Below are 27,131 nucleotides of genomic sequence, written 5' to 3'. Positions count from 1 at the left end.
CAAACATCCATTATGCATACTCATAGGAGGTCAATGTATTTTGTTGGGACAAGGTAAGCTATGAATACGGTAGTGTAAGGAGGGGTTGTAGGGTTTATAGCCCCCTGGTAGGGAAGGATACGGCCCCTAGGTTAGGTTAGGTGTTGTTCTTGTGTCTATTTACCTTATACATTGTAGTTTTTTTAGTCTGTCCCAATGAACTAAAAAGACTCCTTAATGTTAACCCTTTTACCCCCAAAAGACGTACTGGTACGTTTCACAAAAGCCATCCCTTTACACCCATGGACGTACCGGTACGTCCTTGCAAAAAAATGCTTTAAAATTTTTTTTTTCATATTTTCGATAATTTTTTTTAGAAAATTCAGGCATTTTCCAAGAGAATGAGACCAACCTGACCTCTCTATGACAAAATTAAGGCTGTTAGAGCAATTTAAAAAAAATATACTGTACTGCAAAATGTGCTGGGAAAAAAATAACCCCTTGGGGGTTAAGGGTTAGAAATTTCCAAATAGCCTGGGGGTAAAAGGGTTAAGGGATAGTGAAAAAGTCATTCTTTAAACCTTCCCGCTACATTCGCGTCACTGAAGTCATATTTGCAGTGAACAGGCATCAATGCATCTGTGAATATCTTTAGTAAATATTCCTGAATAGGCCAATGACGGTGTTTGTTTCATTACTCGCTTAATGACTTATTTCTCTCAGACAATGAGCGCTATTCATTGTTTGAAGTGTCTGGGGTTACTTCTTGAAAGTTAAATATATCACCAAAATAATGATCCACAACACTTATTTATTCTTGACCAAATTCTGTACTATCTAAATTGAACTCCTCATTATCATTGCTACCATAATAATCAGTATTATTATAGGATTCCAGAATTCAAATTTCTTCTTGTAAGTTTTAAAATTAAATTTTTTTCATATGAATCACATTCTTCTTCTTTAGTCTGTCGTACTTTCAACTTGCACACTATTACCTTTGTTCCTATACGTAATACAGGCCATCAACCTTTGATAGTAGTATGACTTCAGCAATGTAAACATCGTTGGTCACGAGGTAGCAGGGAGGCACCACCCACCTGACAGGTTGAGCAACCTCACTTTGACTCCAGCCGCGGATAAGTCCACATCTGGCTGTTAATCTTTCGATTTTTGTTTATTTGAAATAGGTTCTTGATGTTGTGTTTGTAGGATTTTTGAAGCAAGGATATGCAGCGTCTCCTGTTACCTGTATTTGTTAGTTTCTTGATTACTTGTTGATATCCAACATTCTTGTTCCTGAAGGGGGCCACGTCTGCTGCTGTTCTATCCCTCATATGTGTCCAACATCGACGGCAATTATGTGATGCCAAGGAAGTTTGCCTTTAATTTCAGTGGCACTGTCAGAAGAAGAGCACTCTTGTGTTCCCTTCCCTGTGAGACAAACTTCTAGTTCTTTCTCCCCATTGCATCTTTGCCGAGTCTTCTTTTCTAAGAAGAAAGTGTAGAAGACTTCTTCTGTAGTCTTGAAGTCCCATTGATATGTGGTACATTCTCATAAATTCTACCGGTTCTCTCCTCATTGGAAAAGCAGTGAGGGTCCCAGGAACCACCTGTTTAGTGTGCCAAGAGTTTTATCTTGACGGGAAGAAACATCGTCGAACACATCCTTGCGCAGCCGTGTTCAGGGAGCAGAAGGTCGCTGTTCATTTTCTTTCGCAATCTTGGAGGATCTTTCCATCTCGAGAAGCTTTACGTCGTAGTCTTCGGTACGCGCCGCTACGGCTGCTGTGACTGTCCCTTTACATTTTGCAGATTTTTTGAGACGTCACTGAAGCATTGGACGACCTATCATTTGGAGTGTCTCTAGACTTGGTTTTGTGGGAGGAGAAAGTCGTCATCGAGCCTCGATCTTCGGGAAGAAGCTTGGTGTCAGGTTCCTAGCACTCGTGCACATGTTTCCGAAGATCGGTATCATAAGATTCCGGTCCTGGACAGAAATAGTTAGGATTTGGCCTTCTCCTACCTATGGACACTTCGGAGACACTTCAGTGGCTGACCACCTAACGAAGCTGCACGCACAAAGTGATAATGTTTCCTATTCCCCGGAATTTCTTGTTTGACGGAAGTAGAAGTCCATCCCCTACCTGTGCACAATCACCAGTTGCAAGCTCTCCAGGAGCACAATCGAAAGCATTTGTCAAGTACACAGTTACAGTAGCCAAGATCTCGATCTCTCTGATCTAGCGATAAAGGTGCTAGATAAAGTAAGGGTGACTACACGCGTGGTATTGAGGGTACGTATCCTGAAAATATTTTCTCGGGAGAATGACTGTAGTACATTCTTGCCTTAGACGCAAGGCAGGAGGTTATGTTTCAGTGGTGTTCCATTCCACGAGAATATGTGTATCCCGTGTTTAGAAAATGGCACCTCGAGGTATTCACTCCGCTCAATTATCAACCATGGGCAGGCTGCAGTCCAGTCTACACAAATGGTGCGGTGATACACTTCGCAAGGACATCAGGTAATTGACCCTTGAGTCTTTGGAGAAGTACAGGGGTCTTGTGCTCTCTAGTCAAATTACAGTGACCTTTACGGCACACCTGCCAGCCAACCAGAGGACTGTTTTGGTTTTGAAGAGGAGGGCTACTTTGGTTTCCCAATTCTCAAAACAAGTGGGTCTAGAGTTAGCTCTTGATGCTCCGAAACAAGTCGTTGTGGGCGGCCCCATCTGAGGAGTTGCGTGCTGATGGCAATGGAGACGTGGAGAAACGCTACGCAGTACTGTACACCTTATCCTTCGCACAATCTCTTTCAAGGGCTCTGGCTCTTCAAGGGTGTCACCAGCTAAACTTTTGGGTACGGCCATGCGTATGGAATCGTAGGTAAATAAGGATTAAGACTTCTTCCTCTCTAAGCAGTCACATGCATGGCAACCCTTTCCAGGCCCTCAATCTGGTCAGGTCAGGAAGAGAGGAGGTAGAGGGGTTGCTGGTGCCTGCATTCCCCCCTCTCCTGCTGCCACACATAGGGGAATGCCTGGCACAGAGACGTGGCCTAGTCTTGGGTAGTGAGTGACTTATGCAATGGGCACTTTATACCTTTTGTGGACTGTGGGCAAGCCCTATCTTGCTAACTGATAGTGTTCATGAATGATCCTCGAAGATTGCTGAAAGCCTTGGCTTTGCTAGCAGAGATGGAAGGGATAAGGGATGAGAATGCTCTGAGTTTTCTTAGAAGAGTTCCTGAGCTTCTACAATCGGCTCTTCATGGTGGAGAAGTCAACTGAAGGCTGGAGACCAGTCATAGACCTCTTTCCTTCAAGCAAAAAAGGCTTTTCGGTAGATCTGCGTGGATACTACGCTTTGACATTTGAAGGGATTGAGATACCAGCTTGAAGTAATGCTCCCAAAATCAGGGGTATTGATCCCTCTTAGACTTGGAAGAATCTGTTATCGTACAGGCGACGAAGGAGTTTGTAAGTCTCAGGCAACTTTCATTGCCTCCTTTTCTAGGGAGTATACCCACATGTCCTTCAACAGTTTTGTTCTTGTACATATGATCAGCGCCCAAGCCCCCTCTCCACCCAAGCTAGGACCAAGGAGGGCCAAGCAATGGCTGCTGATGACTCAGCAGATAGACTTATAGGCTCTCCCAAACCCCGTCTCCTTATCTCACAAGGATAGTGAGGTTGCAGCGACCGAAGAAACTAATGAGTTTGAGCGGGACTCGAACCCCAGTCTGGCATTCACCAGTCAAGGACGTTACCACATGGGCCACCACAACCCTATAGTAGCTAACGTAGTTGTGTAGTCAGTCTAGCTCCCATACAGGGCAGGAAGCATCTTGTCTATGATAATGTGTTTTGAAGTAGATCTTTAGGGAAAGGTATTTATTTATTGTACATTTATTTACATATTTATATTTATATTCATACTTCTATTTACACATTAATTTACAAATATAGTCCTGTATACAATTTTTGAAAATTTTTGTTTGATTTTTATCATTGGGAAAGAAGTATGTTAATTCCAAGATTGACCGCTACTGTTTTCCAGCGCTGTATTCACCGAGTTGCAAAAGATCAGCAGTATTAAATCGAAGGAAGGGATGGCGGACATACCTGAAGTATCTAAAGTGCTTGATTCCATAGACACACTGATAAAATATGTAAACCTGCCTTCAAATCGTGACATTCGGGGACATTCAGTTTACCTTACTCCTTTAAGGGAACATATTCGGGAGCAACATCGAAATGCAAAGCAACTTAAGTTAGATCCATTCTTCAAGCCTAAACAGGCAGTTGCTGAAAGTGAAAGTGGCCCCAAAGCTCTGACATCATCAGCATCAGATGACTTTATTGGCTTCCAGTAATAGATACTGTGGGGCCCCACTATACGATCACAGCAAATTATCTACCCTCATTTATATTGGAAGGTAAGTTGAAATTTAATTTTATTTCAATCTTTATACATATAATTACTGTTATTTACCAACATTTACATGCTTTTACAATAATTTACAAATACAGTACTTCAGTATATAATTTAGTATGATTTTAGTTTATTTTATGCATTGGGAAATATATCTTTGATAAAATGGACAATGGTTGATTCTATGCTTTGGGAAATATATTTTTGATCTAATGGACAATCGATGTTATCGCACAGCCTTTCCCCCATTAGTCCATTATTTCGAAGTTCAGTTGTATTTCATTTCTGATTGTGTCTCTTGAACAAGGTAAAGGTTCCTTTATTGACAAGTACATCACCAGGTACATAAACAATTACTGACTAGGCGCTATCAGCCTACTCATCCCTATGATGGGCTGATAAGAGTCTGCCCCCGTACCCAACCAGGAAGACTGGTATATTTCAGGGAAGAAAAAGAACCAACCAGTTTGGCTGTAGAGGGAATTCCTTCCCACTGATAAGCGAGTCTCCCTCTATTATTATTATCATTATTATTTGCTAAGCTAGAACCCTAGTTGGAAAAGCAGGATGCTATAAGCCAAAGGGCTCCAACAGAGAAAATAGCTCAGTGAGGAAAGGAAATAAGGAAATATATTACAAGAGTACAAGAGAAGTTTAAGAATAATAACATTAAAATAAATTTATCATATATAAGCTATGAAGGCTTCAAAATAACAAGAGGAAGAGAAATAAGATAGAATAGTGTGCTCAAGTGTACCCTCAAGCAAGAGTGTATATCAAAGAATGAAAGGTTTGATACGTATAGTAATAAATAAGTTTTAAAGGTAATTTGTATTTTCCTATCTCTACAATCCTGAGTCCTTTAAGTTAAATATCCCACCTCGACCACCTCTCTGTCCTTACCTGAAGGTCAAAAGTAAATGGCTAATACAATTCCTCCAAAGACATTTACTTGTTTTAAAGGACTCTGGTTTGTGTAGCTAGGAAACATAGAAATTAATCCAAGTTTTTATATTTATAATTGCACATTTATCAAAGTTGTAGTCCATTTTTATATCTTTAGTAATGAGTTTAACTGGACAAAGGAGTTCCCATATATCTTCCACATTGGTATTCATTTATAGTTTTCTTAACCCTTTTACCCCCAGGCTATTTGGAAATTTCCAACCCTTAACCCCAGGGGGTTATTTTTTTCCCAGCACATTTTGCAGTATATTTTTTTTAAATTGCTCTAACAGCCTTAATTTTTGTCATAGAGAGGTCAGGTTGGTCTCATTCTCTTGGAAAATGCCTGAATTTTCTCAAAAAATTATCAAATATGAAAAAAAAAATTTATAGCATTTTTTTGCAAGGACGTACCGGTACGTCTATGGGGGTAAAGAGATGGATTTTGTGAAACGTACCAGTACATCCTTTGGGGGTAAAAGGGTTAAAGGCCATTTGCATTGATATGGAGATTATGAATAACATCAGTGTAGTGATAGTAAATCATCTTGGCAGATTCCTATTTTGAGGTTTTCTCTGACAGTGTGGTTCCTGGTTGAGTTAGGGTTGTCTTCCGGTTAAAGAGTAAAGGTACTAAGTTATCTTCACACCATATCAAGCACTGTTACCCATGAATGAGTAACATTATGTAAGGCCTTCTTGTTGGCAATCTATGCCATATTTTCCTTAAAATTCTTCACCTCCATGTTATCTAACAGATGGTGGTATTTTTTTTATTTTGCATTTATGTTAGCATAATTATAACTGTATAGAGAATTATGAAAGATATAGAGAGAAAAATGTGGAAGTAAAACATAAGGTAGCTGAGGCAAAAAGGGCTGTTGACTGGGTCATTCATATGAAGAGAATAAGGAGTTTTGGAAAGGAGTGACAGTTGAAGAAGCAAATGGGAGGTTGTTGAATGGAAATGAGTCGAGGAAAAGGTTGGCTGAATATTTTGAAAGGTTGCTGAATGTTGAGAATAATAGGGAGGCAGATATGATTGCTGCTGCAGGTGTTGAAGTGCTAGTGATGGGAGATGGTAATGAGAGAGATTACAAGATAAGAAAGGAAGAGAGCCCTAGATGAAACAAGAGTAAGAAAAGCACCTGGTGTAGATGGTGTGAGGGCTGAGATGTTAAAGGAAGGGGGTGTGACTGTACTGGAATGGTTGATGAGATTGTTTAACCCTTTTACCCCAGGCTATTTGGAAATTTCCAACCCTTAACCCCCAGGGGGTTATTTTTTTCCCAGCACATTTTGCAGTATATTTTTTTTAATTGCTCTAATAGCCTTAATTTTTGTCATAGAGAAGTCAGGTTGGTCTCATTCTTTTGGAAAATGCCTGAATTTTCTCAAAAATTTATCAAAAATATGAAAAAACAAAATTTTACAGCATTTTTTTGCAAGGACGTACCGGTACGTCCATGGGGGTAAAGGGATGGGTTTTGTGAAACGTACCAGTACGTCCTTTGGGGGTAAAAGGGTTAATACATGTTTTATGTTGTCAGTGGTGCCAGTGGACTGGGTGTGTGTGAATTGTTCTGCTATAAGAAGGTAAGGGAGATGTGCATGAGTGTTGTAATTCAAGGGGTTTTAGTTTGTTGATTGGGGTTGGAAAAGTGCATGGTAGTGTTGATTTATAGGGTTAGGAGTAAAACAGCATGCAATCTTAGAAGTGTAGGGTAGTTTTAGAAGAGGTAGAGGATTTATGGATCAGATTTTTATAGTTAGATATGTAAGAAATGTAGCCTATAGCAAAAGTTAAGGAGGTATATGTTGTATTTATGGATCTGGAGAAAGCTTATGATAGGGTTGATAGGCAAGTGATATTTAATGTGATGAGGTTTGGAATTGGTGGAAGGTTGTTGCAAGTAGTGAAGAGTTTATTCATAGGCAGTATGAAATGAGTGGTTTCCAGTGAGAATGGAGCTGAGATGGGGCTGTGTGATGTTGCCATGGTTGTTCAATTTGTTTGTTGATGGATCTGTAAGAGAGATGAATGCTTGATTGCTGGGTCAAGAATTGAAACTAGAAGAGTGATCACGAGTGGGATCTGAATCAGTTGTTGTTTTCGGATGGTACTGTATTGGTTGCAGACTTGGAGGAGTAGCTGTGTCAATTGGTGAGTGACTTTGGAAGGATGTGTGAGAGAAGGAAGTTGCGAGTTAAGGTTATGAGGTGCACAAGAAAAGAGGATGGTGCTAGATTGAATGTCATGCAAGTAGAGAGTTAATTGAGGAAGTACTGTAGATCAGTTTAAGTACTTGGGTTGTGTTGTTGCTACAATTGGTGGAGTGGAAGCAGATGTACTGTATATCAGAGTAAATGAAGAATTTAAAGTGTTAGTGTTGGGTGACTGGTGAAGAATAGAGGGTTTGGGGATGGATGCAAAGAGAGTTGTGTATGAGAAAGTGATTGTACCAACTGTGATGCATGGATTGGAGTTGTGGGGAATGAAAGTGATGGAGAGACAGAAATTGAATGTGCCTGAGGAGTATGGTTGGTGTATCTCTTTTAGATAGGCTGAGAACGAGTTAGAGAAATGAATTTCAAGCTAGACTTGATGTGAATTTGTTGAGTATTTTGGTCATGTAGAGAGGATGGAAAATGGCTCTGCTGAAGAAGGTGATGAATGCAAGAGTTGATGGAAGAAGTGCAAAAAGAAGGCCAAGGTTTTTGGTGGATGGATGTAGTAAAGAAAGCTATAGGTAGTAGGAGGATAGATGAGAGAGGTGAAAGAGCATGTTAGAAATGGGAACGAATGGTGAGTGATTGGTAGTTCTGATAGGCCCTGCAGTACAGGCATTAGCATGTGAAGCTTGATTTGTTGTGGAAAACTGGGGAGGCTGGGCTGTGGCACCATAGCAGTACCAGCCAATGTCGACGGAGTTCCTCATCAGGCAAAGAGGAATGAGAAGAAAATCTAAGTATGGCATAGTGTTTGTTTCCTCTTGGTATTTATGTAGCTTCTCGATCATGATTACTGTTCCTCAGGGAGGCTTCTCATTTCTTAGAGGTCTCTTTTTAGGATCCTTGCTTTTCTGACCCAGTTGATTCTGGGTGGCCACCCCAGATGGGGTCCCTTCAGTTGGTCCTTCGTCGATCTTTGGATGGACTTTTCAATCCGTACACTCTTGTAGCTTTATCCCTTGAATGTTGGGAGGACTTCCTCTGGTGATTGCAGAGAGACTGTCTCAAAGTGCGGACGGACCTCCTCTTGGTTCCTCCTGATCTCATGTTTGTTCCTTTGCATCGGGTAATATATATGATGCAGGTCCAGAATCAGATATCGTTTTAGACTATGATCAGAAGTAGAAAAGGTTCGTACCATAAATTGAAGGGAACTGAGGGCCATTTGGCTAGATCTCCTAGCATTCTAGGCCCACTTGGCAATTTTAGTGGTGACAGTCTTTGTCGACATGTGACTGCATTCTCCTACCAAAGAAAGCATGGCGGGGATTTGGTCGTCTTGGACATCTTGGTGCACCCCCTGTTGAAAACAATCTGGTTCAATGCTCAGATGGGCCCTTTGTTAAGAGCTCTTAGGCAACATGAAGAGGAGTGACCAGTAACGGTCAATCTGTTCGCCATTCTTCTGAACTTTGGATGTCTGATCTCTCCTTTCCAGGCTTTCCCGAGAACCATGACCGGTGCTCCTCTGCAGGCTGGGGAAGGTCTCCAGGCCTACGACTTATGTTTCTTCTCTCTGGAGAGGGCTGTCCTCAACTAGGCGAGGGCAATCTGTTATCTGACTGTGTCCCTATTTCTTTCATTCTAGTCTCAGAAGGAGGTTCTCAAAAATGGAGTTCCGGCTGGAATCTCCGATCCGCCTGCCAGGGAGACAAGATCTTCTCAGACACCCCCCTTTCTTTTGATTCCGTTAGGGGCTCCATGCACTTCGGCCTCATGCCTGGAGACTGTCAGAGGTTCTCCAGGCAAGAAATATTCTCTTGAAGTTTCCAATCAGTCAGCTTTACCAATCAGTCGGCTTTAGACAGACATGGTTCCTCTTGCCATGTCTGTCAGACTAAATGGACAGTCTCTCGACGTTGGTGTTAGACATAAGGACATTTGTCTTCTAGACCTTTCTTGTCAAAGATTGTGGAGTTTCTGGGGCATATCCATCAGGCACAGATCTCTCTCCCACATATTAAGAGTTATTGATCGATTGGTAGACATTTAGCATGTCTACCTTATATTTAATGACCATAGGTAAAGGTTCCTTTAGATGCAGTACGAACACATTCTAGGATGGTTTAGTATTTATGCAAAATTATGTTGTCAGGTGCCAACATTCGTTTTATGAACCTGCAAATATCAAGTACGGTAGTTTGTTTGTCAAGGTAATACCATTTGATATGGCACCATGTATGTTTTCATTTTTCCTCTAATAAGGTAAACTAAAGTTTTCTGTCTGGTTTAACATTTGATGGTAAGGGTATATGGTACCAGAAAATATGTATAACTCTACTTTAAGATGTACTTTACCCTATTTTATGAGAGACCTTCAAAATAACTAAATATAAATTATTTCTATCTTCCTTTCAGGTAGATGCAAAGTCAATAAATGTTATGTAACTGAAATTTTCGCAGTTTTTAGAACCAGAAAAATTGTATTTGTTGATAAGACCATCATGTCAACATCCTGGAAAAATGCCAAAAAGCGAAGGCCGAAGAAGAAGAAGAAGAAGAGTAATCCAAATGAAGAGTACCCAAAGAAGGTTGTGGAAGTATCTGAGAATAAAAAGGAGAAAGTTCAAGAATATTTAAATGAATGGCAAAGTAACAGGTGAGTAAAGTATTTAGTGTTGTCATGTAGCATGTGTAACTATAGTCCATTTCTTTTAGCGAGGCATATTTGCACCGACTCGCAGCCTTGCCCTTTTAGCTCGGAATAGTTTCCGGATCGCTGATTGGTTGGACGAGATAATTCCAACCAATCAGCGATCACGAAACTTTTCCAAGCTAAAAGGGCACCGCTGCGAGTCGGTGCAAATATGCATCGCTAAAAGAAATGGACTATAGGATTTTCAAGCCTCATAGAGTTCAATATTATTATTATTATTATTATTATTATTATTATTATTATTATTACTACTACTACTTGCTAAGCTACAACCCTAGTTGGAAAAGCAGAATGCTATAAGCCCAGGGGCTCCAACAGGGAAAATAGCCCAGTGAGGAAAGGAAGCAAGGAAAAATAAAATATTTTAAGAACAGTAACAACATTGAAGTAAATATTTCCTATATAAACTATAAAAACTTTACAAAACAAGAGGAAGAGAAATAAGAGTGTGCCCGAGTGTACCCTTAAGCAAGAGAACTCTAACTCATGACATTGAAAGATCATGGTACAAAGGCTATGGCACTACCCAAGCCTAGAGAACAATGGTTTGATTTTGGAGTGTTCTTCTCCTAGAAGAGCTGCTTACCATAACTAAAGAGCCTTTTCTAACCTAAACAAGAGGAAAGTGACCACTAGATAATTACATTACAGTAGTTAACCTCTTGGATGAAGAAAAATTGTTTGGTGATCTAAATTTTGTCACGTGTATGAGGACAGAGGAGAATGTGTAAAGAATAGGCTAGATTATTCGGTGTATTTGTAGGCAAAGGGAAAATGAGAAGGATTAAATGTAATACTGTATGGCCAGCCAAAGGACTCCATAACTCTCTAGCGGTAGTATCTGTGAATTGTATAGCCTCTATTGTAATATTAGATGACGATGATAATATTAAATAATATTTTTAAACTTCTTACTTACCTGGTAGTTATATATATAGCTTAGTCCCTGACATCACGGCAGAAATTTCAAAACTCGCAGCAATCGCCGATTGGGTAGCCAGGTGTACCACCAGTGCGCCCTCTACCCAGGTACCTGGAACCATTCCAGTCATTCCTCAGATCTTCCCTGCTGTCTCACCGGTGACATCGTTGGATTTTTCACTCGCTGTAGCCTGTGTATAATTGCAGTTATCTTGGTGATGTACAATTTGGCTTTGGCTTTCGCTCGTTTGGATTTGTTTTTGGATTTTCTTGAACCACAATTAGATTTTGTTGTTTTGACCCTTGCTTGAATGATCTCTCTTTAAAATATTCATAATGTCTGACTCCTCTTCAAGTATAAGAAGGTGTGTGAGGTTGTAAGACCCGGCTTGCTAAAGCCTCTGTTAATCGCCACTCCATTTGTGTGAAATGTAGAGGTAAAGTTTGTGAGTTGGTTGATCGTTGCGATGAATGTGTTATTTTGTCTAAGTGTGAGTGGTTGGAGTGTGACCGCTACACTCGTAAGCTTGAGAGGGATAGGATTAGAAGGAGTAAGAGTTTATCTCGTTCTTCTAGAGATTGTTCCCCTCCCCGTGTTAACGAACCTATTGATCCTTCCCCTGTAGTGGTAGTTCCAGATCCCACTGCTGTTACTCCTGATGAACCAACTCTAAAGGACATGATGGTAGCCATTCAAGCCCTGGGCATGAGAGTGGAGTCGCTCGCAGCGGACAGGACCAAGTTAATGTCCGACGTTAAAGAATTAAAGAGTGCTAGTGTCAGTGCTAAAAGTTCAGTGAATTTAATTGGTGCAGTGGAGGGTGCGTCTGCTCGGACCTGTCGTTCTCCTAGCCATAGACCTCTTCCAAGCTCCCCCAACCCCTAGGAGAAGGAATGTCGACAGGCTAAAGGCAACGAGAGGCGTTAGCGCCCGAGCAGTCGTCCCCTCGAGTGTACCTGTTGACGCTTCACAGGACGCTCGCCCTCGCCATGGGAAAGGCGAGGTGAAGGTGTTTTCGTCCTAATCGGATGACGCAGTGCTCAGACGGGGCTGGTGTCTCGCATCGAGACCTCTGAAGAGGAAGATTGCCTCTGTCGAACAGCGTCGTGTCATGACGCCTCAGGCTCCAGGTTGCAGCCATTGGAGCAGTCCGGAGCGTTTTCCTTCCTGCTCCGAAGAATGCTCTCCTGCCAAGTGCCCTGTTATGTCGGTAGGAGATAGAAGGAAGTCGGAAGCTGTCAAGCGGCCATACCCACCGGTCGCAAGACAGTTTTCTGAGACTGGCATGACCTCTGTGCATGCTCATCCTCCTCCTCCTCCTTCAGATTGGTATTCGTCTCCTGGACGCTCTGCGCTTTCCTTGAGTGACTTAGAAAGCGATCTTGTTGAAGAAGTAACGTCTCCTGTTTTGCCACAACAAGTTGATCTTTATCTAAGTGTACTGCGAGATATGCAGCAGAAACACTCTTCCCTCATACAAGTCTATCAGCCTGCGGACAAGAAGAGAGTGACTCATCAAGACACCGAGTGTCGGACAAGAAGAGAGTGGCTCATCAAGACACCGAGTGTCAGGATTCGTCATGCCTTGACGCCAAGCGTCAGAAAGCTAAGAGTCGGGAGGTTCTTGACTACGAGCAGCTTACCAAGCGTCGGGAGCCTGGTAGCCATGATGCCAAGCGTCGTAAGGAGGAACATCATGCTAAGCGTCGAGAGACTGGTATGCATGATGCCGAGCGTCAAGGAGACGTCGGGACGCCGAGCGTAAGAGTCTCGGACATCGTGAGACCGAGCATTGAGATCGCTATCGTCATAGTTCCGAGCGTCAAGATCGCGAACGTCATAGTTCCGAGCGTCAAGCGTTGGCACAACGTGATGCCAGGCATCATGAGCTTGGACCCCTTGATGCCAGAAGTCAGGATCTTAAGGAGTTGACTCCTAGGAAACAGGACGTCTCTACCTCGATTAGAGACCTGTCGGAAGAAGGAATCGACGATCACCTTTCCCCTAGTGATCATTTAGAGGAAATATCGGAAGAAGATCCTAAGACCCTTCATCCTTCGATGGATTTAAAGAAACTTAAGAGAGGTTTTACCGAAGTTTCCTAATCATTTTGTTCCTGCTGCTCCTTGTTCCCCGCCTTCAGAGTTTACGCTAGGGAAGATGTCGAAGGAGTCTCTGTTCACAAAGATGGTGTTGTCTCGCTCATCTAAGAGTGTCTTGAGAATGATGGGGGACTGGATGCAATCCAAGGAGGACCAGGGAAAGACTTTTTTTCTTTTCCTTGGCCAGATTGGCTTCCAGATCTACCGTTTGGTACGAGACTGGAGAAGTTCTCGTCTTGGGAGTTCCTGCCTCTGCCCAAGGAGACTTTTCGAGTCTGGTGGACGCCCCTCGTCGGACAGCCATGAGAAGAACGAAAGTGTTCTGGTCAACGTTGGAGCTTGATCACCTTCTCAAAGGCGTCTTCAGAGCTTTCGAGGTGCTTAATTTCCCTGACTGGACTCTGGGAGCCTTGGGAAAAAAGGTTTATGCTTTGAAGGATGTGGACACTGAAAGCCTCATCCACATTATGTCTTGCATGGACAAAGCCTTAAGAGACGGCGGATCCAATGAGTTGGCGGCCGTTTTTTCGGCGGGTGTTCTTAAGAAAAGAGCCCAAATGTGCTCTTTTTTTGGCTAATGGGGTTACACCCATACAAAAGTCGGAATTGCTGTACGCACCTCTTTCTTCCTCCTTATCCCTCAAGAATTGGTCAGAGAGGTCTCTTCCGCTTTAGCTCAAAAGGCCACACACGATTTGGTGTCTAAAACAGCAAGGAAGGTTCTGCCTACTTCCTTTTCAAGCCGCAAACCTAAGGAAGAAGCTCCATTCCTTCAGTTTTCGCAGCCCTTTTGAGGGAAAACTTTCAGCAGGGGTAGTATCAGACCCGAGGGAAGGAGAGCAAAGAGAAGAGGGTCGAAACCAGGGCGAAGCAGAGTCTGACTGCATTCGCCTTCAGACAGCAGTAGGAGCCAGACTAAACAACTTCTGGCGAGCCTGGGAGAGGAGAGGAGCAGACCTTTGGTCCGTACAGTTAATAAAGGATGGATACAAAATCCCTTTCCTAGGGAAACCCCCTTCAGTAGTAACTCCGATAGATCTCTCTGCCAGATACAGAGAGGAGTCAAAGATACAGGTTATGCAACATCATATGTCTCTCTTATTGGAGAAGGAGGCAATAGAGAGGGTGCAAGATTTGCGGTCACCAGGTTTCTACAACCGCTTATTCCTGGTTCCCAAGAACTCGGGGGGATGGAGACCAGTCCTGGATGTAAGTGCTCTCAATGCCTTCGTTCAGAAGACGAAGTTCTCCATGGAGACATTGAAATCAGTCCTAGCAGCAGTAAGAAAGGACGACTGGATGGTCTCTTTAGACATCCAGGATGCTTCCACATCCCCATCCATCCGAACTTCAAGCAATACCTGAGGTTCATGTACAAGGAGGAAGTTTTTCAGTTTTGGGCTCTTTTTTTTCGGCCTAAGCACCGCCCCTCAAATATTTACGAAGCTGATGTCAAATTTAGCGGGTATGCTGCATTCAAGAGGTATCAGAGCCTCCCTGTATCTGGACGACTGGCTACTCAGAGCTCATTCCTACAATCGCTGCCTGGAGGATCTGCAGATGACGTTGAGATTATCAGAAGAACTGGGTCTTCTGATAAACAGAGATAAGTCTCAACTGACACCATCCCAAGAGGTCCTTTATTTTGGGGGATGGAGATTCAGAGTCAAGTTTTTTCGGGCATTTCCGTCTGCCTCAAGGACGGAGCAAGCCCTGGTGAAGCTTCGTTGTTTTCTAGAGAAACGAAAGTGTTCTGTGAGAGATTGGATGAGTCTGCTGGAAACCCTCTCCTCGTTGGAGCAGTTTGTCTCCCTGGGAAGACTGAATCTTCGCCTTCTTCAGTTCCACCTCAATCGACATTAGGATAAGGGAAAGGAACTGGATACAAAATGTATCCCCATTACGGAATCCGTAAAAAGTTGCCTTCAGTGGTGGAATGACCCAGTCAAACTTCAAGAAGGTCTTTCTCTGGAACAGGAACCCAGACCTTGTGTTGTGTTCCGACGCCTCGGACGCGGGGTGGGGAGCAACACTGGGCATGTTGGAGATTTTGGGTTCCTGGACAAAAGGTCAGGAGATCCTCCACATAAACCAGAAGGAGCTGTTGGCACTCAAAGGCTTCGAAGGGTCAGTCCTGAACAGAGTGGTGCAGGTCAACGCCGACAACACTACAGCGTTGGCCTACATAGCCAAACAAGGCGGAACCCACTCGAGGTCCCTTTACGAGACTGCGAGAGAACTTCTGTACTGGGCAAAAGAGAAAATTGTAACCCTTGTAACAAGGTTTATCCAACGGGAAAGGAACCCATGATGGCAGACAGTCTCATCAGGAGAGGTCAAGTTTTGTCCACAGAATGGACACTTCATCAGGAGGTCTGCAAGAATCTGTGGTGGATATGGGGTCGTCCTTGTATAGACTTGTTCGCAACCTCGAAGATTAAGAGATTGGAGACATACTGCTCCCCAGTGCCAGATCTCGAAGCAGTCCACATCGACACTTTCCTATCAGACTGGTCCCACCTGGGCGTGTACGCATTCCCTCCGGTCAAGATTGTGCTCAAAGTAATGCAAAAATTTGTGTCGCACGAGGGAACCAGATTGACTCTAGTGGCCCCCTTTTGGCCCACAAGAGAGTGGTTCACAGAGGTACTGGAATGGATGGTGAACACTCCGAGGAGCCTCCCATTAAGAGTAGATCTACTCAAACAACCCCACTTGGAAAGATACCATCAAAACCAAGCTCTACATCTAACTGCTTTCAGACTATCGAAAAACTCACAAAAGCTAGAGGTTTTTCGAAGGAAGCAGCTAGGGCGATTGCAAGAGCAATGAGGTCTTCTACCATCAAGGTTTACCAATCCAAGTGGGGGATTTTTAGAGAATGGTGTAGAGTCATCTCTGTTTCCTCTTCCAGTACCTCTATGACTCAGATTGCTGACTTCCTATTATACCTTAGAAGGAAACGTAGGTTTTCAACTTCAACCATCAAGGGATACAGGAGCACGTTAGCGGCCATCTTCAGCCATAGGAATTTGGATGTTTCTAATAATAAAGACCTCCAGGATCTTCTCAAATCCTTTAAAACAACTAAGGAACGACATCAGGAATCGCCAGCTTGGAATCTGGATATAGTCCTGAAGTTCCTAATGAGTGACAGGTTTGAGCCCTTGCATTCAGCTTCGTTTAAGGACCTCACCATGAAGACTCTCTTTTTGGTCAGTCTGGCGACAGCAAAAAAGGTCAGAGAGTTTCATGCCTTCAACAAGAAAGTAGGCTTTAGAAATAACAAGGTTATCTGCTCCTTACAGCTAGGCTTTCTTGGTAAAAACGAACGGCCTTCTCAACCCTGGCCCAAGACTTTTGAGATTCCGAACCTTTCGGATGTGGTTGGAGAGGAATTGGAGAAGGTCCTGTGTCCAGTAAGAGCACTGAAGTTCTACCTGGAAAGAACGAAAGAGTTACAGGGCAAGTCAGAAGCACTTTGGTGCTCGGTCAAGAAGCCTTCGTTATAGATGTCTAAGAATGCACTATCCTTCTTCAGCAGGCTCTTAATAAGGGAGGCTCATTCACATTGTAGTGAGGCAGACCTCAAGCTTTTGAAGGTCAAGGCACATGAAGTGGCAACTTCTGTAGCCTTCAAGCAGAATAGGTCTTTACAAAGCATTATGGACACAACCTTCTGGAGTAGTAAATCTGTGTTCGCCTCACACTATTTGAAACGTGTCCAGACTCTTTATGAGGACTGCTACACTCTGGGACCATTCGTAGCAGCGAGTGCAGTAGTGGGGGAAGGATCTGCCACTACATTCCCGTAACCTAATACCCTTTTCTTCTCTTGGAACTTTTGTATTTTTATGGTTGTTTGTGGAGATTGGACGCAGTCTTCCACAATCATTGTTTTTAGTCAGGTGGTCAGTTTGTTCCTTGGGAGTGCCCGGAACAAGGTTATTGGAGGAGGTCCTGTCACATGGAGGTTTTAACACCGGTTTGACAGCTCCTATAGGTCTTCAGCCCCCTGGGTGGATCGCTGGATCTCGTAAGGCAGGAATTTATTGAAGTCAGCTTCCTTATCAGGTACGAACCCTTAAGCTTGTTTATTAACTCTTAAGTAAATTCCAACAATGTTGGCTGTCTCTAACCCTCCACCAAAGGTGTCAATCAGCATTTTTTTTAACATACTTACCTGGTAGTTATATATAATTTAAATCCCCCCCTCCTCCCCTCTAGAGACCTAAGGGCATGGAAGATCTGAGGAATGACTGGAATTGTTCCAGGTACCTGGGTAAAGGGCACACTGGTGGTACACCTGGCTACCCAATCGGCGATTGCCGCGAGTTTTGAAATTTCTGCCGTGACGTCAGGGACTAAGCTATATATATAATTTCCAGGTAAGTATGTTCAAAAATTTATTTTATTATGAACATATCATTATTAATTAGTTTATGGGTTAAATATTAAGGGGATATCAGTTGTCTACCAAAATACTGTGAATTCTGTTTAATTTGTGGCAATTTTGGTGCCTGAAATGTGGCTACAGTATGCAATGTTTGCTCTGGCACTGCAGTATATACAAACCTTGTGAGGGGTAACTACCCTCGGCTAGTTAGCGGAGCTGGGTAGCTGGGGTAGACCAACCACCCCACTCACACCAGCACCAGTAAACAACCATCACTCTTTATTTCGTCTTGGTGGAGTACATACATTGTCTTCCTCCCCTGTTAAAACCAAATAAAAGTTTTCCAATAACTGGCCTAAAAACTTAAAAGTTTCCTCCAAAACATTTTCTTTTGCAGGTGTGCCTGGCCTTGGGAATCCTAAACATGAGGGTTTGTCCCGGCAATGAAGGTGCTGTTGTTGCACTTTCATGTTGGCAGAGGAGACTGATCCTCACTGTCTCTGCCCTGTGTAGGGGTTACGAGGTTTAAGAGGCTACGGAAGAAAAAGGCTAAGAGGGATTCTTCTCCTTCGGGGTCATCCTCGAAAGGGAAGAAACATTGCCATCGAATTTATTCGGCTTGACCTCGCTATCTTTACCCTGCTTGCTTGGCGTCCGCCAGCCCTAAGATCTTTCCTCTTGAGCAGAAAGACGCAGACCCTCTCTTTCTGCAAGACCCACTAAGACTAGGGTAGCCTTGCCTTGGTCAACGGGAATTTACGCGGCAAAGAGGAGGGTTTACGCCCTAAAATTGGTAGGAACACAGTTCCTCCGGTTGGTTGACTCCTCTCGTTTAATTCCTCCTTCGTACTTACGGCAGAGGAAGTGTTACAAGATCGTGGAGGACGATCCCTCTCCTCTACCATTGAATCTGGCAATTCTGGCTTTGAATCTGTACTCTCTCTGGCCAAACTGGTGATTTAGCCAGTGCACTTCTCTGTGGGTGATACTGCCAACATGGTACATGCAAAGTGCACTCTGCAATCTGTTTCATGGCTACTGGTTAGTAGCAGTAGGCTAGCTCGTTAGGAACGAGAACCTTACTACTCCTCAGAAGAGGGGAGCTTATTTGGCTTTCCTCCTTTCAGAAGTTAGAACCCAGGAGTTCTTAATACAGTACATCGTGAACATGTGGGTCAACTGGGTTTGATGTGACGAGATGCGGTAGTCTCAAAATTCCAGTGGCAGGTACCAAAGAGTTGGAAGTCAGACCACCTCCTTGGAACGTAGTGAAATTACTAAGCATACGAACCTCGTCATTAAGCATCAGTTCGTGACCTGACCTTGAAGACTGTCTTTATCCTAGCCCTGGCCTTTGCCAAGAGAGAAAGTGTGTTACATGTTCTGTCCTATGATATTGCCCATTAAGGGAATTAAAAAGAACCTCCAGAACCCACCCTCAGATCAGCAGGCTCTTTGTGAGCACGTGGAGAACCAAGAGGAAAATTACAAAGAACTATATCTTCCTGGATCAGACATGTAATCGAGAGAGCCATACAACCAGGCTCCTCACCTTCCAGTCGTCATCCCCGTGGTCACGACGTCAGCGGTTTCAGCACATCTCGGGTGTTTAAAAACAATTTCTCTGTGATGAAAGTATTATAAGCGGGCGTGTGGAAACGGCAAACAACGTTCATCACCTACTACTTGCAAGACATAGCCCGCAGGAACCTGGATACATTTACCTTGGGTCCTGTAGTGGCTGCACAAAACATGGTCAGTAACACCTCGGCTCCCTTGTAGGGCAAGTAGCAGTCGGTTAAGGGCAATCGTTACCCCAGACCAAGTCTAGGATGAATGAGTGAATGACTGGCCACTCCCTATTTCACCCTTCTTCCTCTAACTGCCCTTTGTGTAACATGATGTATTTTTAGTTATTTTTATGGTTGCTGGGAGAAGGGAGGACATTGCAAAAGGTTTATGAGTCTACTGGCTGTAGATCCATACTCCCTATGTGCATCTTTTAGGCCACATCACTGTTCGCAGGCATCCCCATGCACTAAGTGTAGGTCCTGGCCTCGTGCTATGGCAGGCGTATGCCCTGAAGGGGAAGAGGCGTGCAAAGTGTTCCTCGCAGTTTGGCTTGGTAATGACCAAGAAGATTTGTCCTTGGCTGCTTCTGTCTCCTTGAGGTGTGATTGCTTCTGCTGCACTTGTACATGTACCCCTCCTCCTCCTCCTCCTTCTACAATGATTCCAACTCATCTATGATGAAAAAGAAAAGGTCGAAGCGGTTCCCGCCTGTCACAGCTACTCGGTAGCCATGGGCAATCACGTAACCTTTTCTTCCCTGGCTACTCCAGTAGCCCTAGCCAACTACGTAACCTTGGCTTCCTTTTCTAATCCAGTAGCCCTGGCCAGCTGGGTAACCCTGACTTATCTGGCTACTCAAGTATTTGGCTCTTCCAAGGTTGATGGAAGAGTCTTGGCAACCTCCATCACCTTTCCTTCCAGTTGACTCATTGATTGGTAATAGGGATGGCATCATTCGAGACTACACTCAAGCACATGCACTTTAGTAGTCTAAGAAAGTGTGATGAAGGGTTTTGTTCCCAGAGCCGTAGTTTCCCCTCCGCACCAATCGCAGTAGAGGTACTGTACAGTACCAGGTACTTCTCCCAGTTCTGCCTTATCCTGTATCATTCTTGTGTAGTCACCCATGCCGAGGGGTGGAAGGTCTCCTTCAGTCTCGTGACTAAAACCCAGAACCCGGTGGCGCATGACCCCAGATTCAAGTCCTCCTTCTCCATGCTCTCCCTGCAGTAGGTGTCGGTGGTGATTCATAGGATCCCATGAGAGCTCGGCAGTGCTATCTGTAAAGGACCCGACACCTCAGGCATGAGTGTCAGATTTTTTAGCACTAGCAGGTCCAAGAAAGAGGTGTCACGGAACACGGTCTCTTTCTGGCTTCATGAGACGATCTGTACAGTAATACCTTGAGGTACGAGTTTAAAACGTTCCAGGACCGAGCTTGTATCTCAGATGAATTTTTCCCATATAAAATAACTAAAAACAAATTAATCTGTTCCCACTCAGAAAAAACCCTAAAAACAGTATATTAGAGGAAAAACAAGTTTTTAATGGTTGTAATCAACATCCTACGCTAACAGAATAGCAAATAGCTATGAACTGGTTATGAAATGTAACATTGTCATGGAGTTCTTACCTTCGAGTTGAAATGGTGCATAAGGAGCATTTCACTGGGCGGCACAGGGATTGAGCCCAGAAATAAAATGTTAATCTAACGTTACACTAAACTTAATTCTACATTTTGTTTTCATTTTCATTTTTTTTACTTTTCTTCTTCTTCCGGCTTGGCTCTTTTTGCCTCACTTTCACCTGCACTTTTTGACCGCCTTTTTAAAAGGAACCTAACGGGATGTTTGCTTTTGTCTCCCCTTCAAAATGTTGTGAAAATGATGCACGCAAGTGTTGTTACAGCTAACGCACGACCACTCGCCAACTTGTCCGGGTACCTCTTTTCCATAAAATTAGAAAACTCCTGCCACTTCGCTAACATGTCTTTGATTTCTACCGTAGAAAGGCGGCCCTTATCTTCCACCTCCTCCTCGCTACTGAGCTCCTACAACACCTCCGAATGTTGCATCTCCTGGAGCTCTATCAATTCCTGTGTCGTGAGCTTTTCCTGATGCTCCTCGACAAGGTCGTTCACGTCTTCCTCCAGCCCCATGGACTTTCCAAGAGACACGATTTCATCCATCACAACAGGTTTGGGGTCCTCAGGGTCTGTTGTATCGAAGCCTTTAAAGTCCCTCTCAGCGACAGAAGCTGACCACAATTTCTTCCACGCTGAATTAAGAGTTCGTCTTCTGACACCCTACCATGCATCGTCAATAATTTTCAAGCAATGTACAATGTTGAAATGTTCTTTCCAAAATTCCCGAAAGGTGAGATTGGTGTTGTCTGTAATATCGAAGCATTTCATGAATAAATGCTTTGTGTACAGTTTCTTGAAGTTAGAAAAAACTTGGTCCATGGGCTAGAGGAGTGGTGTGGTGTTGGGCGGGAGATAAAGGACCTTGATGAACCTGAATTCATCAAAAATGTCCTCTTCGAGACCAGGGGTATTTTTGAGGTCCAAGAGACATTTCAATGGCAGGTTTTTCTCTGCCAAATATTTTTTGACTGTCGGACCAAAGCACAGATTAACTCATTCTGTGAATAAATGCTGGGTAACCCAAGCCTTAACATTAGGGTGCCACATCACTTACAGCTTTTCTTTCAAGATCCTTTGGCTCTTGAAAGCACGTGGGTTTTCAGAGTGGTACACCAGCAGTGGCTTGACCATACAGTCACCGCTGGCATTGGCTTGACCATACAGTCACCGCTGGCATTGGCACACAAGGCTAGAGCTAACCGGTCCTTCGTGCGTTTATGGCCTGTTAGTCTCTTCTCATCTGCCGTGATGAAAGTCCTCCTGGGCATTTTCTTTCAAAAAAGGCCAGTTTCATCGCAGTTGAAGACTTGTTGGGGGGATGAAGCCATGTCGGGCAATAACTGAAGCAAAGGTTGTGACAGAGTCCGCACCGGCTTTTGTGTCGGAACTTGCTGCTTCCCCATGCCTCACAACCGAGTGTACAGTATCCCAAACCGTTTCTTGAAATTATCCAGCCAGCCACGACCGGCTTTTAAGGCTTCCGCTGGCGTCGAAGTCTCGCCTTTCTTGGCTGCTTGCTTCCCTTTCAAGTCATAGATTCTACTGACCTCACATATAATCGTCTCGGTCACGCCGTCTCTCGCCAACTGTTTTCCTTTATCCAGATTAAAAGAAGCCTCTCCATCTCGTTGTGAATATCCCTACGCAGCTTGGAAAGGATGGTTACTCCTTTGGAGGCTTGGTGCTCTTTATAACATCCTTCTGCTTGAGGATGGCACACATTATTAATGTACTCCTCTCATATTGGCGCCCCAGCTCAGTCACTCACGCCACTCTCATGTTTTGCGATTATTTCATGCTTCATCTCCATTGTCATCATACGCTTTTTCGTTTCACTACCCTTGTTTGCACTCGCTTGTTTTGGACCCATTGTTTATTTAATTAATTATGTACTGATTCACTCAAAAAAAAAAAACAACGGCCGATGCTCGGAGATAACTTTACGCGACGAAGATCCGACGGGAAAGACCGAGCGATGCTGTCATTGTGAGCAGCCTCTCTCACACGCGGCCACATAGGGAACTACTGTACTGCGTATCTCAAATTTTTCCTCGTATCTCAGGATAGAAATTTCCTCGGAACTCTCCTCGTATCTCAATTTTCTCGTATGTTGGGACGCTCGTATCTCAAGGTATTACTGTATATCATATGCCTAGACTAACAAGAGAGTCTAGGTGCCAGCTAGGACAACAGCTCATGAGGTCAGGTGTATTGGCTCCACTCTTACCTTCAAGAGACACCTGTTAGTGGGCTTTTAAAGTTGAAGTGCCCACCTACATTATCACTCTCAGTCAAGAACCAAAGGCCAAATGTGAAGTCATTGACAGGCGGTTAGGCAGGGCTACTCGCTTGCGCTTACCACATTAGTTAACAGTTTCAATGGTGGTTCTATATCCAATGATGATACTGCCCATTTTAAAGGAAAAATATGAATTGCATTTAAGTGGTTATATTTTGTTTAGTGTATCACATACAGTACTTTGTTTACTGCACATGTAGGAAATTATCATGATGATGTGAAGAATATACTGTATATCTTTATGTTCACTCAAACTGTTCATGTTATTTTAACGTGAAGAATGGTAATGTTATTCAGTATGCTAAATATTTTAATTTTAAGGTTGTATCAGTTTTGTTTTCAATTGTAAGTGACGTGTTTATAGAAAATCTTTACTAACATAGAATTGCAGAAATGCAGAAATTCTTAGTTAGGTTTATAGCAACATATTTTTTATTTACTATCCATCTTTTCAGAGTCAGCTGGAAGTACAAAAAACTGTGTGACATTTGGCTCATCAAGAATTTCCTCAAGAAGCCCATGCTAGGAAAACAGTATTTTAAAATTTTTCTTCTATATGTAGCAGACATGAAAGGCATGTCAAAGCAGAGATGTTTGGAAAAGGTTCAAGCTATTGTTTCCAGTAACGAAACCCGGACTGAGACTGAGGAATCTGCCAAAGAAAGAAGTATCAAATTGAAGAGAGCAAAAGCTGTGTTAAATGTGTTAAGTTAGTACTGAACGCCTTCATTTTTCCTCTGCATAGAACATTCTTCCTCGCTAATTATGAGGTAATGTAGATAATTGTATTTTCTTTTATTAAAACATCTTCCATGAGAATAAGAGAAATTTAAGTTTTGGGACTGCTTTTAAGGAATATGTAATTTGAGTGAAATGCAAAGCAAATTTTTTTGTAGGTGTACATGCAATTAAACCATATGTTTTCACATAACGTTCACAGGTGACTCATAATTTTTTTTGCCTTTTTTTTAGCGTCTGGAATGTAGTGTAAATAACATATTTTTATAGTATGACACGGTAGGGGTCAGTTTTGAGTTTTTTATCCTTTGGTGAATCTGCTTCATTTCCAGTACGTGCATTCTTTCATTTTTCGTCATATCAAGATGGAGACATGCTCTGGCGAGAGTTGAGAAAGTAAGTGTACTTGACAGAGTAGAGAACTCATTTTATGTCTAACACTATGAAGGGAAGAGCTTACATCATTTTTTTATGACTTATCAAATGGTTCTTTTCTTGCCCTGAGTCTATAGTGCACTGTGGTCAAAGATATATTTAGATCTTGCTTAAATTTCAAAGCTCACATGAGTCTTGGGGGGATCAAATTGTACGATCCTTTTTGTCCGTAAAATCGCACAAGAAGATATCGTTATTGCAGGATGGTACAAAATTAAGAATTGTACAGAGCAATATGTATAATGTTTGGCAATAACTTTGCTAGGTATACAGTAAGTTGTAGCTAAGTCCGACTTCAGGAAGTTGGAACCTCAGTATGCATCCTGGCTAGTAAAAAATTCCATTGCAGAGATCATACGCAACATTACTCCAAATAACCAGGACTCCATTTTTGTACAGTATCATAAGCTGTATGTATTTACGCTTGAGAAGACTGCAGGTTTCCTGGCTATTTTGTATTGTACAATATATGCTCACATATAATGCTCACAACACTTTACTGTATATAAAGATATACATGAGATCAAATCTGCTACAGTACTTTATTTGCACTAATTATCCACTACTTTTAGTAACACATATTATAAACATGCACAGTTCATGAGACTAACAAAAGGCTATATTTTCAATACTAATTGTTATTCATTACTTTTATTCAATTTTATTTTTTTTTGTTGATTTCGGGAAAAGTTTAACTAAAAAATCGTAAGGATTTTCTTTCGTTATCAACCTTATTTTATCAACTGATCTCACTGCTATTGGGAATATTGTATAATATGAGCATTTATTTTTACAGAAAAAAAATAACATGGTACATTATTGCAAATTAGGAGTGTGATAAAAAAATCTGGTTACTGTGATACTTTTAGCAGGAGACTTCCCACAAATGGCCGTGATTCATAAATTGTCAATAAAATGTATTCTACTTGAGTGATCATTTTTATCCTTCATCCATTTTTTTTTTATATATATATTTCTTCTATTTGTATTTGTTATAGCCCTACTATAGATATGTTTCTTCACAAATATTAATCCTTGTCATTTTAATGGGCAAGTTCTTTGCGCACTTTTGTTCCGACCAACCTTATACAAGAAAACTGGTAGGCATGGCAACAATGTATGGTGGCACTATGCTTCCTGCCATGCATCGGCAAGGCGATGCTACCACCACCGTCGGACACGTAATCACTTCATTTTTGGTTACCATTTTTGTTTTGAGATCGTGACTTTTTCAAACAAGGACTAAACCAGTGCTTATGAGAATTTACGATGGTCTTGAAGGTCATCCATGCGGCACCTTAAGGAGCAGTACGGTATAGAGCTTAAAACCCATTTTTTTTTTTATATAGGCATGGGAAAAAGGTGTGACGTGAATTGAGCTTGTGAGGTTCGCAAAATGGCGGCCTCGCGATGGGGAAGCTATGGAAGGCTGGAAGGATTCGTCCTCCAGCCTTTATATATACTGTATATATATCTATATACAGGGCATATATATTTGTTGAATATATATATATATATTTTTATTTCATACAGGTTTTCAACCTCAGAGGAAGGAAGCAAAGCCCTTCTTTGCTAGGCCTGATCCAAGTGCATCTGATTCCATGTCTTCGAATAAAAATACCACTTGTGCTAAGCTCATTTGATCAAATCTTTGTTTTAGATTTAGGAGATCGGGAAGACTTTTCCTTTAGCCAGGAAGTTTCGCCTCTCCATATGCTGCTCAAGTGTGTACTCCAAATGGTGCACAACGTCAATTTTAAAGCTGTGTAACAGAAATGTCCTTATCGGGAAATTTTCTCTAGAGGGGGAATTAGTTTTATACTGGAAGATGAACAGGTTATCTTGTCGACTTAGCGATTGCCAGCGTATCGCTGCGTCTGGAGTTCCACACAACCCCTTCGTAAGTTCTCCCACCAGGTATTGGAGAAGCGTATACTAAAAATCCATAGGAATATGCCATGTGTCCCAGTATATGCGTACCTGCTGAAGGCAATGCCAATTAGTACATGTTCTTGTGTTGAACATGCATCGAACATTACGTTTGTTTTTCTGCAACAGATCCAAGTACACATGTAATAAGGAAAACTACAGTATTGATCTCGGATTCTCCAGTTATTCATCGTTAAAACCGTCTGAATATAACAATGACTGAGTTATTAAAAGTTAGAATCTTATAATAGTATATAATAAGAAAAGGAGTGCAAAACCAAGAGTTATCCCAGCCTTTTATCAAGATCAGCTATCACTTAAATGGCGGGGACTTTACTCTTTCTCATTACTGTATACATGTGAATACACAATTTTTGAGTGGAAAGTTGGGGAAAACCCCCAATTATTTCAGAAATGATGTAAGATTGCAAGGATCTAAGTTTCATTAGTCCTTGGTTAGAAAAGAGATAAAACCTTATCTTTTTGCACAGTCTTATAGTATTACGAATCTATTTTAACAAAATTTAACATGACCGATTTCTGTCTGCTTAAGAGTTAGTCTCTCCCCATGAACAGGAAGAGATTCCGGAGAAAGGAAAGTTTAAAGTGAATTTCTAAATAGGAACCAGTCCCATCAGGTTCTAGATCCATATCCAGATCCTTAATCATTTATGATTATAGCAAATATCTCGGCATTTAAATCCAGGTACAGCATCATATTTTTATGAAGATAAGTCTTATCCTCCATATCGACGACTTTGGTGAACGTTCCCATGCTCTGGTGCCTGGGAGGTGTTATGTAATTGGTGGTTTCTTGCCAGACCCAGAAGTGCATGTCTCTGAGGTC

General features: G+C 42.4%; 1 protein-coding gene across 4 annotated transcripts in view; it reads left to right on the top strand.

Moving 5' to 3' along the window:
* LOC137623080 (uncharacterized protein C7orf50 homolog) overlaps window positions 1-27,131 on the top strand; it is a 48,364-nt gene that overhangs the window by 4,583 nt on the left and 16,650 nt on the right. The window contains exons 2-5 of one of the 4 annotated variants that reach the window (XR_011040545.1): window positions 4,039-4,417; window positions 9,949-10,189; window positions 23,638-23,952; window positions 24,253-25,285. Coding sequence is in view for 2 of the 4 variants with exons in the window: in XM_068353731.1 (XP_068209832.1) it covers window positions 10,035-10,189; window positions 23,638-23,896 (414 nt within the window). In the remaining 2 variants the exon portion in view is untranslated. Of the gene's footprint in view, window positions 1-4,038; window positions 4,418-9,948; window positions 10,190-23,637; window positions 25,286-27,131 lie in introns of those variants that run through there. The other 3 variants (XR_011040544.1, XM_068353731.1, XM_068353732.1) reach the window with 3 other exon arrangements.

The sequence above is a fragment of the Palaemon carinicauda genome, chromosome 30 (genome assembly GCF_036898095.1).
Source record: "Palaemon carinicauda isolate YSFRI2023 chromosome 30, ASM3689809v2, whole genome shotgun sequence".
NCBI classification, from domain to species: domain Eukaryota; kingdom Metazoa; phylum Arthropoda; class Malacostraca; order Decapoda; family Palaemonidae; genus Palaemon; species Palaemon carinicauda.
The sequence above is the reverse complement of the archived record's forward strand: the minus strand, read 5'-3'. Positions and strand labels throughout refer to the sequence as shown.